Source organism: Lates calcarifer, linkage group LG2 (assembly GCF_001640805.2).
Source record: "Lates calcarifer isolate ASB-BC8 linkage group LG2, TLL_Latcal_v3, whole genome shotgun sequence".
NCBI classification, from domain to species: domain Eukaryota; kingdom Metazoa; phylum Chordata; class Actinopteri; family Centropomidae; genus Lates; species Lates calcarifer.
The window spans coordinates 15,591,720-15,607,201 of record NC_066834.1 but is presented as its reverse complement, the minus strand read 5'-3'; the positions used below and the strand labels follow the sequence as shown (position 1 = coordinate 15,607,201).

Genomic DNA, 15,482 nt, shown 5'->3' with positions numbered 1-15,482 from the left:
TATTTAATCTGCTTTGGTGCCTCTGGGCCAGGATAGCTTGACATCACTGATGGAAAAATGAATTCCAAAATGTATAAAAAATTCAGTCTGTTAAATAAAACATAAAAAAACAGAAAGATAACTCAAAGTTAATTCTTTCTCCTTCCCTGCAGAGGCAATGCAAAGCTTCTTCTAATGTGATTGAGAGTCTTCCTAACACGATCTCCATCTTCTGGAGGACTAAGCTGCAGGAGGTGGACTTCTCTGACAACAGCCTGAGGGAGCTGCCATCGTACATTTTTGAACTGGAGGTAGAAACCATCAACTGGCTTTGTTATTGTACATCTGTATCTGCAGCAAATCTCTGGTCTTTCTAGTCAGTGTGTGATCTCTTAATTAGCCTCCAGATGGCACTGCTGCTGTGTGGAGGGCTCCAAGTTCGGGTCCCTGACAGTAAATCATCTCCATGCCCTCAGTCATTGGCTTTAGTGATCAGTGCCTGTAGTTCAGTATACTAAGTAATGATATATACAGTAGATGTATTTATTTTTGATTCTTTTTCTTAAGAATCCTGATCAATTTTGTCAAATATTCCGATGCTGAACCAACAAAGACCCACGTTTCCTGGTGTGTTGATGTATTTATCCTCACAGATAGAAAGATAGAAAAGTACTCAGTCGTTAAATCATATATTCTGTACCGTCACAGACTTAAACAGTAAATACACAGTACAGTACTATTTCTTATTGGTGCAACTGCTGCTTCAAAGCAGAATTATACAGTCTGTGTCATTGCTTTAGCTTTTGAACCATTTGAAACTTGTCATAGGTTTTAGAAAATGCTGATAGTAGGATCAGAGTTTGTGTTTTCATCACTTCACAGGGAAAGCTGTGTGCCTGATCCAGTCAGCCAGCTATCTGTCTGAAAGTGAAAATGCAGATGTGTGGTTTACAGTATCTCTCATCTCTCATCAGGCTCTGGTCTCATTGAGACTATGTGGGAATCATATTTCGACACTCCCCGCTCCCAGTAAGTGGAAGTGCTCTCAGCTCAGGACCCTGGATCTTTCCAGGAACCAGCTTGGCAAGTAGGTCCACATACAAATACACACTTCCTCATTTTTGTGTCTGCACTGTCTGCTGGAGTCAGCTGTTACTGACTGACGTCATGTGTGAAGAACTTTATGCAGTTTAACATAACATTTTATAGGATATGAACCAGAACCAAGTTAAACTCAGAGACTTGGTTTAGATCTACAGTTTTAAGCTGTAGCCTAATTAACATAAACTTAAAAATAAGATTTGCAGAAGACATGAAATGTTGATTATGTTCACATTGAAAAAAACTATTTGATCTAAACACTGGAGGTCTTGATTCAGAATTACTAAGCAGATCAATTTAAACTGTCAGTGTGATATGTATAAAAGTTGTGATTCTGGCCACCTGAAACTGATGTGATTCAATCAGCTGCTGTATAGTCTTGATAATGTGTTAAAATAATGTTACAGAGAGGGAGTTTCTTTCTGAATACAGGCACTATCTAAGCTTCATTTGGCCTTTGGGCAAGTTGTAACATCACCATGTTTAGTGTTTAAACCAACAAAAACAATCATCAGGACCAGATAAAAATGAGATCCTGGCCCCTGAATGTTTTGTTTGTGGATTTTTTTTTTTTGGAACCTTGGAATCAAATCTGGAAGAACAGAAGCAACTTTTGGAATTCCAGCTAGTTCAGCCTTTTCCATCGAATATGTTTGGATATTACACTCACTGAGCACTTTATTAGGAACACCATACTCATATTAGGTAGGGCCTCTTTTTGCTCTCAAAACAGCCACTGATGGATAAATGCATTAATAAGCCGGTGTATGGGTGTTCGTAATAAAGTGCTCTGAGAGTATATTTACTTTATCATACTAGGCTTAAATGCTGACAGATTTAGACATATTTCTTGACAACTAAATCATAAGTGCTGCTTTCATTCTTTCTTGCTGTTGTACTCATCAGTGGACTTCATATTGTCCTTTTAATGGTCTCTTTTAGAACAGAAGAGGGGCCCAAAACCAGGAGGCTGGCCTTCCTGACTACATGGAACAGGAGGGACCCAGACCCAGGTAGGTCTGCTTTATATATGTGGAAATAATTATGTTATTACTTTTATTACTTTTATTACTCTGTTATTACTTTTGTTGCAGTTTTAATCAAAACTGTATATTTAGAATTTAGAATATATTTACACATGGAAAGACGTCGCTGACCTTAAATTGCATGGATGTTGGAAATATCACATTCAAATGTCAAAGAATTTCTCATCCCTTCACAGTTTACTGTTTTTTTGTGGCTAATAATCTGCTCTGAAGACTTGATGATGTCTAAGAACATGAAATACTTTTACAAAATGGCCAAATCCTTTCCAATATGACTTATTACTATTACAAATTACCCATCTGAATAACTGATAGACGTAAAACAACCCAGTATCTCACCAAAATAGAGAGAAAGGCTTTGCAGAGCAGTGCTTTTTACTTTTTCTCATTAATGATCTTCGGACTTCTTCTTGCCAGCCAATGCTCTGAGACACAGATTACTCTCCATACCTCAAACTAACCCTTTATATACTGTATATATGAATCTTATTGTGTGTAAATACGATGTGGGAGAAATATGAACCTCACAGGCTGAATTCAGGACAAAATAACCCCCTCACATTGCTCAACCTCCTGTTGAGCTATCTGTTACCTTTCACGCTTAAATGTATAAATATTATAATTATTGTTGAGGTCACTTAACAGTCCCTAAAAGATCCTGCGGGGACTGATAACTCTGTGATATAATGGAAATGATGCAATTTGATTTAAGTTTATTGTGACATTATTGTGTGTAATATCTTTGTATTAGTGTTATATAATGTTTCAGAGGAATTGCAACCTGCCAAGATCCAGTTCTGTGGAAGTTGCTTCTTACTAGTTATGTTTCATTGGAAATGTTTGGCACAGATACCCCCAAACACAAGTCTGAAACCTAAATTCAGTATTGTAATAAATGATTAGTAATAATAAGTAAGTAATAAAAAATTATGAGTAATAGATAAATCATTGCTGTGTGTGTTTGAGCATACATGCTGTGACCGTCTCCATGGCTCTGTCTCGGCAGTGTGTCCCATAGAGTTTCCCATGATACTGCGGGATTCACTGGAAGTGCTTTACTTGAATGACAACCAGCTGGAGTGTGTTCCTCAGTCAGTGTGTGGTCTGCACAGCCTCACTGAGCTCTACCTCTCCAGGTGAGTCCCTCTGTCACATGCATGCCATCCTTCACAGTCCTCCCTCTGTCACACTCATAACTATGGTGTCATTTTGTCAAGCTACAATCCCCCAGGTGCAGTCCAGAGACATTGCAGTACATCTGATTTTCATGTAGGGGGTGCTCTTGTCTCTCTCACTCCTAAAGATAAAAATGTAAAACAACATTTTTTCTATGCTGGAATATTTCCCAAGGTTCACTGTGGCAGACACCAGGGACAGTCTGCAGATACTCAAAAAGCTTGAACTTAGGATCAGAAGTTCTAGTGAATAATAAGACATTTTGTCAACCCAGACCCTTTCCAATCCATTACAGAACCTTGTTGTCGTCTTAAATTTTACCAAAATTATCCTTTGTATTGTCAGCGTGCTGCCATGTCTGTGTAGGTTCTCAGTCATCCAGGTCGTGGTAGTCTTAAGAGCTCAAGTTGAAAGCAACTAGACTTCTATTACTTGAAGACGTTTTACCAATGCAGTGAGGAGTGCTTGGACCTATACATAGGAGAGACCAAACATCCACTCTACAGGCGCATGGCACAACATAGGAGAGCCTGCTCATTGGGACAAGACTCATCTGCATCTAAAGGAGAAGGGACAGTCATTTGACGATACAAATGTCCACATTCTGGATAGAGAAGACAGATGGTTTGAGAGAGAGTAAAGGAGGCCATTTATGTTCAACATTTATGTAACAACCATCGTTGAACAGAGGTGGCGGCTTATGACACCAACTATCAGCCACCTATAACACAGTCTTGAGATCTCTTCCCAGGTGGTTTAACCCTCATTCACACCATGATCTGTGTGATCCTAACGACTCACAGGGTGGGCAGTAACTCTCATGGCCAAGATGACAACCCCACCAGAGGTTAAATACCTGGGAAGTGAAGAAACATTTCAGATTAGAGGTGAAATTTCTTCAAGGAACCTAAAAAAAGTCCAATTGCCTTCGACTCTAGCACTTAAGACCAACATGCTGCTAACTGCATACATTGCTTTTTATTGTTTTGTTTTCTGTCTGAGGAACACGTTCTAACATTATGTTACTGTGAAAAGTAAAATGTCAAAAGTCAGTTTGACTTTTGAAAAGAACAAATAACTGAGTAAAAAATCATAAATGTTGGGATTTCATTTCATCATTTCAGTCACTGGGAACCACTGCTTGGTATGTGGTCAGTCCTTCTGCTGCAGCTTTTTGCAGCTGTTTTATATAAACAGCAAATTGCTCTGTTCTCACAGTCTCCCCATTGATTGAATCATTTGGGAAGTCATGGAACCACATTTACTTTTGCTGCCAAAAAAAGAGTTTGGCAACATCCATCTGACTGTTTCTTAAAACAGGGGTTAGGGACCCTGAAAGTCTCATTCAGTGAAGATCCATGATGATTAGAAACTATTTGTCATTTTAGGTAGCTCTGACTGTTCTTCCTTTAATGTGAATCGTTGACCCATGTTGTCTCATCTGCTCTGGGAACAGTAATCCTGGAATCCGGGAGCTTCCAGCAGAGCTCGGTCAGCTTTCCAACCTGTGGCAGCTGGACACCGAAGACCTCAACATCACTAATGTTCCTCAGGAAGTGAGGAAAGAAGGTACTGTCTAACTGTCTTTAAGGACACCTTCAACTGACATGTCAAAAGAAAGAAAGCTTGGCTATAAAAAATAAGTTATAATCTTTGTAAGATCTACACTGAAACCATTTTTGCTTGCTGAAATAATTCCTCCTATTCATACCATTAAGACCAGACGCATCTCCTCCCAGTGGGGTTCCAGTGTAAGTGATAGTTTCCCTGGACAGCGTTTCCATGCAAATCTAAGGCAGAGGAACTGTAACACAAAGAGGGAATTTCCCTACAGATATCAATTGATTTGTCTAACTCTTTGTCTGCTGAAGTTTCATAGTAACTCCAGATAAACTAAATGTTTTCACAGAGTAAAGACAGTGTATTTTGTTTTCCTTAAGGGCCATTTTGTTGTCGTCTTAAATTTTACCAAAATTATCCTTTGTATTGTCAAGAGAAATGTTTCCAGCAAACAAGCCCTGTTTCAGTGTGAAATATAAAGCCCGTATAAAATGGAAATGTTCAAGTGATGTACAAATATGTAAAACTTACATATAGTCCTTGAAAAAATGTATCTAGCATATGAAATTCAGACAATGACCAATGAATCAGGTCTCGACATTCAAAGTGAAGCAGCTTATGTATTTGGTTTGTTTCAGAGGTGGCGCCTTTTTCCAACATCTTGTCCTCTCTGGTTTCTCAGGTCCTGCATCTGTCCTGGCTTTCCTCCGGGCTCACCTTCGAAAAGCAGAGCCTTGTAGACTGCTAAAGATGCTTGTGATTGGTCCACCGAGGCAGGGGAAGACAGCCCTTCTGGAGGCTCTACAGACCGGCAGGGCGTCTGCCTTCACCCCAGCAGAGTGCAGCATCTCCACCTCCACCTGGGAACTGGACAAACCCAACAGTGGCAAAAACAATGTAAGAAAAACACAGACAGGATTCACTTTACAACCCACAATACAGTACATGGTCAAGATTTTAGACTGAACAATTTTTCAAAAATTATATCAATAAAAAAGGAAATGTGGTGTATTTTATTGTATGTATCTGTAAGATATATAATAATTAGTTTTAATAATAAATATAACCAGACCGTAATGAGACCATTCGCAACTGAAATGATCCCTTTTGGCATTTTGGCTAAAATCAAGTCCAAGGGATTTTTACCCATGCTCTCAGCCAGGGGTGGGTAATATAGCCTTAAAATAATATCACAACATTTCAGGGTAATTTGAGGTAACCTTATTCAAGACAATATGACAAGAAAATTTCAGCCGCACATCACCAGCAACAGCGGATAAACTCCGGTCCTCACGCAACTTCTGAGTTTCATCATACTCATGTCTGTGGTTTTGCCTCAGGTGGTGAACCAAATTGCTTGTGTTGTCACCTTTAATTGTGACTGTTTTCTTACAAACCTTGTAGAAAACTGTGTCTTGCTGGAGGTCTGACCTCTTAAGACCAAACCACTTCCACACAAGAGATGTAGCTCCCCTTTTAGGGACCAATTCTTCATCAGAGGTCGGTGAGCTGCTCTGGCTTCCCGCCATTGTTGTGGTGAGGGAAGACTAGATTGCACATTATGGTTGGAAAATGCACCAACACATCATCACTTTAGAGATACATTAGAAAAGCTTATTTAGCCTCGAAGCCTCTGAGTGGATAGACATGTGACAGTGTTTGGTTGGCAGCAGTAACTTCAATTAGAAAGCTAATGTGGGTTGTGGTTCAACGTCTGAGGCTCTTCTTGTGCCATATTGTGGCTGTTGACTTGCCATAACTATTTGATCCAAATACAGTTTACAATGAAGTGATTTCATTGGCTGTGAACAGAAATTCTCTTAACTATGTAGAAGAAGATGTCAGCTCACAGATGCTTCCCATCCGATCTGACAGAGCTTGAGAGGCTCTGCCAGGAAGAATGGGATAAACTGCCCAAATCCAGGTGTGTAAAGCTTCTACAGGCTTACCCAAGAAGATTTGAAGCAGTAATTGCTGCTAAAGAGGCTTCTGCAAAGTACTGAATACGTTTGTAAACAAGACAGTGTTTCCCCTACCATTGTCTTGGCAGGGAGGCCTGCCCCGCCAACAGGACCCCCGCCCTCCCAGGAAAATCAAGGAAAGAAAATGCAAAAATTAAAAGATCATTTATGTTTGTGTTTTTCTCTCCACCTCCTGTTTCATGTGCATCTCCCTGTATGTGAAATCCATAAACAGTGTCCCTGTTTCTCTGGATAAACCACAAAACAAACGTCAATAGTTTCATTGGAATTACTCATCATAAAGTAGTTCCAATAAAAACTATTCACAGTGAGGTCTGTGAATTTGTCTGTGGGAAACTAGCTAGACTTAAGGAATAAGTTTTACATATTTTTAAAAGACTGAGTCACCTCAGATGGTTTTGGGTTTTTTTTTTTTTGCTGACCCATCACATATTCACTTTTGAGCATCCTCTTTAGAGTTCACTTGTCTCTTGGCTCTTGTCTTGTATCACACAGAAGGACTCGGTGGCATTCAATGTGTGGGACATCGGAGGTCAAGTCAGCATGTCCACAGTGAACCAGTGTTTCTTCACCGATAAGGCCCTGTATGTGGTGATCTGGAACCTGGCTCTGGGAGAAGAGGCGGTGGCCAACCTGCAGACATGGCTGCTCAATATTGAGGTGAAATTTAGTTCTCTCTCTGCAGACCCACTGAGAACCTGGTCCCAGCTGTATTTTAGCGTGAGTGGTTCAGAGAATGAAGGGTGTGACTGTGTGAACCAGACAGTACTTAACAAGGAGATGGTTTTTATGTCTCCAGTGCGACAGAGGAGTGATCTCACTATAAGGAAAATTATTTGGTTTTCTGACCACATAAAGCAACCACAGTCAAGCTTATGTTAGTTATTGGAAGCATGATAATGTTTGTTTTAAAGGCTGATCTGAATGAAACTTTAACATGCATGCATTTTCTCAGTAATGTTTTTCTCCAAAGGGCTTAATGATTTTTTTATTTAGGTTTTGTGTAAGCATCTACCTTTGGCTGCAGATTTATGGTGCTATGTGCATCAATCACAATGTGATTTCCTGGAGAAGTTTTTTTATTTGTTAAAATGTTGTTGTCATCCACCAGAGTGGAGTTTTTCAGAGCAGTGAAACCACTAATGTGACTGGTTGAGAGTGTATTTATTAGTCACAACACCTTCCAATCTACAGTATATTCCACTTCAACCAGCTCTTTTGTTTTGATATGTAAATCAGACTGTTCAACACTCAATAAACTTTATTTCTTGTGTCTTAAAAGGCTCGAGCACCCAACTCTGCAGTGGTGGTCGTGGGAACACATCTGGATCTCATCGACACCAAGTTTCGCACCGAGAGACTGGCCACACTGAGAGCTTACATTCTGGCTCTGTGCCGATCCCCATCAGGGGCTCGAGCCACCGGCTACCCTGACATCACCTGGAAACACCTGCAGTAAGCACATATTTTAACATTTTATTGTTTTATGTTAATGAAGGCAGCTACACAACTGCATTGTAGAACATTTGTTCATCTGTAGAGCGTATTCAAGCGTTTGAGTGTGTGGGTGTGTGTGTCTTGGTAATCAGTGAAGTGTCCTGTAAGACCCTGGAGGGTTTGGAGGGGCTGAAGAAGCTGATATACCAGGTGGCTCTCTCCATGAAAGACTGTAGCAGCTCAGCATGTGGCAGTAAATTGCTGGGCAGACTGGTGAGTGTGGCCACTCATGTGTAGAGAAAGATTGTGTTCTGACAGCTTAAACAAAGGAATTTTTAAAGTCCTGCTCTCCACCTGTGCATGTTTTATATCGGTTTATGCATGCCATATCAGTTTAAACATCAAAAAACAAAAACTGAAGGAACTTTTGCAATAATTCTTCATGTTAGATCCTTGAATTATTTGGTCAAAAGACCAGTTTAGATTATATACCTGTCAAAATTATTCAGCACTTCAAATCTTCCTTATGTTATTCTGAAGTACAGGAAGGTTTTAATGTTGTCTCTGCTCCACCAGATCCCCAGGAGTTATCTGACACTTCAGGAAACAGTGATCGCGGAGAAGCAGAGGCGAGAAGCTAAGGGAGAAGTCCAGTATCTGACTGATGCCCAGCTGGACCTCATCATTGAACAGAACCCAGGAAGTGACATTAGAGACTATGAGGACCTACAGACTGGTACTGTGCACTATTTAGAACCATTTCCTTGTACAAAAGTATCTTATTCCTATTACAAATATTCCCATTTGAATATATGAAGTGTGGAGATTTGAGTATTTGTTATTGGCCAGAGGAGCTGGTCAAGTTACTTGAAAACTGTAATGAATTACTCCTCGCATTTGACTCACTGAAAAGCAAAAAATTAATTAATAAATTACTTGATTCATTATTCAGCTACAAAATTTTATGTATTACACTACTCATTACTTTTATTACTCAGTTGCCACCTCCATCAAAGGTGCCGCAAACTCATCTGCACCCTTACATTACATCTTTTGCATATAAAGCAACATTATGCAACTTTTTTAGTTATCGATTAATTTTTATTTTCATTGGCAGAAAAAAGGCTACTAAAGAAAGTGTGTTTTTTCTCAGTGAAATCTTTATTCCAAGAAGAGATGAAGTTAAAGTTGAACTTAACCAAAAACAAAACAACAAAGACTAACTCAGAGTAAAACCGAACAAATTAACAAACCAAAACTACGGTGCTCGTCATCAACACAACTGAGAGTCTTTTAAACACAGTACAAAAAAGTTATCACTGGCACTGCAGTTTTAACAATGAAACATCAAACAAGCTGAATCCCATTCAAAATAAAGTTACTGGTTGTCGACTTAATGCTGAAAATACAAAGAAATACTTCTGATGCTACTGGTGTGGCAGCATATTTCCCTCATTTCCCGCATCAGCAGCACTGACATTTAGTTACGAATAAACTCCATGTACATGTTCTCTTGTCTTTTTTGCATTGTGTTCACATCCAGCCATCAGCTTTCTGATAGAGACGGGGACCCTGCTGCACTTCTCCGACACCAGCCACGGCCTTTGCACCCTCTACTTCCTGTGTCCTGTGTGGCTGTCAGAGTGTTTGGAGAGGATCATACACCTCAAGTCGTCTCGCTCTGTAGCCAGAAATGGAGTTATTCGAGCTGAGGACCTCAGGGTGAGACTCAGGACAGACAAGTAGCTGAAATCAGATTTGTAAGTTGTTAACGATTCCTGACTTCCTCTTCTTTCCGTGATGTCTGTTGTGCAGATGCTGTTGGTAGGAACAGGGTTCACCCAACAGACAGAGGAACAGTATTTCCAGTTTCTAGCCAAGTTCGAGATCGCTCTGCCTGTGGCCAACAACAGGTAAAATATATACTGATATTTGGTTGATACAAATGGTGACTCCCTCTACTTTTGAGCATTTTTATTGTGTGTGCTTGATCTACATGTATTTAAATGACGCCAAATCACAACAGAAGTTGCCTCCAGGCATTTGTCATATATAGGGCAGGTCTAGACTGTACTATATTATTTTATTTACAAAGAGAGACCCAACAGTTCTCACCATGAGCAGCACAAGGCGACAGTGTAGAGGAAAAACTTTCTGTTCAGAGGCAGAAACCTCGAGCAGAACCAGACTCAGGGTGGGTGGCCATCTGCCTCGACTGGTTGGGTTTTGGGGGTTAATGATTCCTTAGCAACCATCTAATAAAACCAAACAACTGCTCAGAAAGCCACAGCAGTCACATAGCATCGAAACAAAAATGACCAGAAACCATCACACACACCCAGCTAACTTTTGCAACTACTGTGAGAACAGTTATCACCGTAGCAACCAACTAGCAACCAACTAACTACCACCCAGGAAACACTTCAAACGCCTTAAAATACAAAGTAGTAACTACTGTGAAAGCAACTCATGAACAACAAAAAATGTCAAGCAGCTTCCTCAAATATTTACTCATTTTAATTGTGTTCTCCATTGTTTCTTTCCTCTTTCTGTAGCTATCTGCTGCCCCACCTCCTTCCTCCCAAGCCTGCCCTGGACATCCACGGCTTCCGGCAGCAGGTCACCAACACACTACAACGCCTTTTCAAGATGAGCTTTGTTCCCGCTGGATTTTGGGAGCGCTTCATCGCCAGGATGCTCATCAGCCTGACAGAGATGGACCTGCAGGTACTGAAACTAGCAGATTCTCATCTTTCACCTGTTGGACTTCTTACATTTATGGTCTGACATGTTGTGTTTCTCACAGTCATTTGAACCCAAGAGAAACACCAGGAACCAGCGCAACAGGAACTCTGTAATCTACAGCTTTGCTGGAAGCCAGCAGAGAAACCGTTGCAGCACATTCAGAGTCCGACGCAGCCAGACGATCTACTGGAAGGAGGGGCTGCTGGTCACTTTTGATGGAGGTTATCTCAGGTTAGAGCTTGTGATGGAAGGATGTGGACAGTAGACTTGGAGGCAAACAACAGGTCAGATGTTTTGTTCACGATTGAAGGACACACACAGGTTCACAGGAAGTGGGTAGGTTTGTGTGTTTAACAGTTCAACCTGAACATTACAGGGGATTTCTGACAAATGTAGTATTTTTGAGAACAATTAGAACAAGTCATTGTCATTTTCAAATTAATGTTGACCTGCCTCAGACAAAGTATTGCTTCCTGCTGTTCTTGCTGCATCATCATTTAAATTGTGAAAACATATTAACCTTGAGGGAACTACATGTATTTGCATCTCTGCAGCGTGGAGTCATCAGACGTCAACTGGAAGAGGAAGAAGAGTGGAGGCATAAAGATCATCTGTCAGTCGGAGATGAGGGATTTCTCTGCCATGGCCTTCATCACAGACCACGTCAACTCTCTGATCGAGCAGTGGTTCCCTGGTCAGTCCTCTACTCTGTTTATGTAGATGTATTACTGTTACTGATTTAAATAATAGTTTTGTTAATATTATTCTGTGTTTTACTTGGTTATTTAAGGGATTATATAGCTGTTTGCCTTTAGATAACAGTGACACATTTAAATCATTTATTGAATTCCAAAAAGAAAGATTTTTATATCTAGCAAAGTAAGTTAATGAATTAGTCTAACTGGTGTCTTTTCCAGTCAGGTAACAATTTAAAGACACTCAGCCCCTATATGACACAAACACAAAATTCAAAAATGTTTCCATGCCAGAGTAACCAGTGTAATAATGAAATAGCCAGACATCTTAACATATTTTATATACATTTAGAGCTCATACTGCTTATTTTGGATAAATGTGATGTTCACATGAAGAAGAAGAAGGAGAAAATCTTTATTGTTATTGGAATAAAATAAAATACAAGATTCGGAGTGCTACTCCTGTATGGTGCCACAAAGTTAAAAAGAAAGAAAATAAAGGAAAATAATCTCACACACATTCTCCAAAAATCCTGAGTCCAATTTAAGTAAATAATAAAATAATTAGATAAATATGAAGGTGTCTTAAAAAAATCAACTCCAGTAGATGTTTGGTTGCACAATGGGAAAATTAACATTAAAATGACATTAACAACATTAATGTCCAGGGTGTAAACAGACGATGCTTTTATGATGAGTCAGCCCCAAAACCACATTACGTGATCGAGCAGGTTAAAGAAAAATGAACCCACTGTTTCAAAGAATCTAAAGAATTGTTATATGATTTTTGGGATATCCACGTTTCCTTAAACATAAATGCATAAATTATGTTTTTTTCCCTCTTGCTACTTGGGGCAAAATGGACAAGCAAACAGTCAACACGTCCAGCAGACACAGAGCAGCATTGGCAGTTCAATTGGCAGAGTAATTCATGTAATCAAGGGTTTTAGTCATGCTGATCTGATTAGTTATTACTAACCAAACATAAGATATGATCAATTACTCACTATAAATCACAAATCATGACACATAGGAGGTCAGCTAGTCTTTAACTTTATCTGCCTGCTGTTTGGTGCTGGAGAGGTGTACGGTTTGGGACAGTAAAACCAAAACAATGAGCTAAATGATGCTTTAAATCTCTCTTTAAACAAAGTTCTGTAGAGCTGACAGATACTGCAGAATTGGTGGTGATTCTCTGAGCATTCACCACAACCAGCAACAGATTATGCACAGTCATCTGAAACATTAAACTGACAGGATGTGATCTAGCCTCGGACTGCTGACTGCTGACTAAAATTTGATACAAATCAGGCTGTATGGTAATAAGAGAGCTTTGAATGTAAGTTATTTGAAGTGGTATGCTGCCCTCTGGTGTAGTACCTTTGTCTGCACAGGACACACACTCTTTTTATGGACGTCCTTGATCCCACAATCTACTCTGAATGTCCACTAGGGGGCAGCATGACATAATGTGAGACCACGATAGAGGATAACAAACTTGGCTACCTGGATATAAAACAGAGCAACAACTTGGGGAAATGGGTTAGAAGTATTTTTTTGTGCGATCTGCACCTCACAGGTATGAAGTATTATGCAGGGAGACTAGCAATCACGCGCAATTTTGCAAAAGAATGTAGAGTTCCAAGTCTGCGGCTTAAACCTGTATTAACAATTGTGTGCAGGTTTCACATAAAAGCATGACCTCTTAGCAGCAGGTAATTTTTAGTAGATATGGTGAACTACAATGATCGCCAAACAAATTCTGCACAGACTAAGGTAATCCAACAGAGGGCAGCAATACAACACAAATGTCATTTTTGAATGAAATGTCCGAAAAGATACTAAATAAATTCATATTCAATACACCTATTTGCACTAATTGGACGTGCTTGATTTGGAGTGCATGGATGTTTTTACCAAATATTGTGAAATTTGAAATATTTTCTTAACGAGTTAATTTAAAAAATATATACATTATAGCGCCCCTTATGCACTGAATTTCTCATGGAAAATGAGCAGGTTATCCTGGATGTACCAAATCTTGTGCAGGTTGCAACTTTTTTGGGTGAAACGTGTTTCTCTAAATAAATTTATGTGGCTAGCAAATGATGTTTTGTTGTAAATGAGGCCACTCACTCACATTAGAGTCATAATCATGCAGTAATGTTGGAACTGCAACCAGCCCAGTTCTGTGTACCGATTTGGCAACAAGTCCAACTCATTAAATTTCATGCTTCTTTGTCGTCACTTGTAGCTTTGACAGCCAGTGAGAGTGATGGGAGTCTCCTCATCGAGCAGTATGCCCCCTGTCCTCTCTGTGCCTCACTGGGTCATCAGAAGCAGGGTGAGGTCCCAGCCAGCCGGCCCAGCCAGAGAAATCATGGAGCAACTGATGGAGGAGGCAGAGGAGAAGCAGGAGAAGCAGGAGTTCATTACTTTAACATGGAGGACTGTGTGCTGGCTGCAGTGGAGAGGGAGCACATCATTTGTCCTCAGCATCCTGACCAGCCAGTCCCCCTCCAGGAGCTGGTCCCAGAGCTCTTCATGACCGACTTTCCTGCACGGTAAGTTTGGTTTAGTACAGCTTAATTCTAATAATTGTCTACTTTAGTATTGGCTGTCTTTGCTATCAGTTATACTAACATTGTAGCCCCCAGAGTAATGGCTGAAGACAAAGGCAAACATTAATTTTATGACATAAATTTGCTCACTAAAAATGAAAAGCTTGTCAGAGCTCTCTGGCAGGCAAACTATCTCACAGAGACAGTTTTTTTCTTGTTACACGTATGCCGGTATTAATATATCTGTGAGAAACTAATATTACTTTGGGCCTGAATCACTGTGTCCTGTCTCACACACATCTGACAGATTAAATAAGTTTCAGTTTTCATCAATGCAGATGTCTACACAGATGCAACAGCTCATATTTTCTGTTTGTACAGTATTCAGCAAAACCAATTGCAACCCTGGTTAATACAATGAAGATGTTAATTGATTATAAATCCTGTCCATTTAATTACAATTTATTTGTTTTTAGCCACGAGGAATGAAGCAAATTAATTAAATTAAAAGTCAGTTCACCCATCATTAGAGATCCCATTCTTTTATTTATCTATTTTTAATATCTTGTTTGCTTGCCTGTATTTTTGACAACCGATTCAATACTCCTGGGCATGGATGATACCAGCTCAAATCTGTAGAGTGATGTTCTGCTGTTCTTCACAGATGTTTCTCCTCAGCTGCTCTTTGCTGGAGGGGTTTTCTTGTTCTACTTTCTCCTTTAAAATACTCCAAAGGGGTTCTACTGAATTCAAGTCAGGGACCATACCCTGTCAAATTCCTCTCTTAAGCTTCTTGAGTCTCAGTCTCAGTATTGAGGTGTAAAAACTGTTGTTAAACAGTCACAACACTGTGGTAGTCCAAGTCCACACCAAATGTGCTGGTCCCCTTCTGATCCAAACAAATTTATTTTAGTTTCATATGACCAAAGAATGTGCTGCCAGTATTCATCAGGTTACTTTTCATGTCCTTTAACAAAGTGCTCAAACAAAAGAACTCAAAGAAAAGCTTGCTCAGATGTCCTCAGAGTATAATGGTAGAACGGGTGCAAACCACAGAGCACAGAAATGAAGGAAGAAAAGTCATCAATGCTCACACACAGCTGCAGAAAGAAACAGACGTGTTTCAGCTCAAGGTTTTCTTTAACAGATTCTTTGTCAACATTTAATCTTTCAGCTATTAGCCATTTGTAGAGGTCAACT

General features: G+C 39.8%; 1 protein-coding gene across 1 annotated transcript in view; it reads left to right on the top strand.

The window, feature by feature from the left end:
* lrrk1 (leucine-rich repeat kinase 1) overlaps window positions 1-15,482 on the top strand; it is a 49,731-nt gene that overhangs the window by 14,169 nt on the left and 20,080 nt on the right. The window contains 16 exon segments of the mRNA XM_018692896.2: window positions 153-290; window positions 954-1,066; window positions 2,023-2,093; window positions 3,133-3,262; window positions 4,759-4,871; window positions 5,545-5,759; window positions 7,340-7,504; window positions 8,127-8,299; window positions 8,434-8,554; window positions 8,858-9,017; window positions 9,825-10,003; window positions 10,097-10,194; window positions 10,837-11,008; window positions 11,088-11,257; window positions 11,581-11,720; window positions 13,976-14,285. Coding sequence (XP_018548412.1) covers window positions 153-290; window positions 954-1,066; window positions 2,023-2,093; window positions 3,133-3,262; window positions 4,759-4,871; window positions 5,545-5,759; window positions 7,340-7,504; window positions 8,127-8,299; window positions 8,434-8,554; window positions 8,858-9,017; window positions 9,825-10,003; window positions 10,097-10,194; window positions 10,837-11,008; window positions 11,088-11,257; window positions 11,581-11,720; window positions 13,976-14,285 — 2,468 coding nt within the window.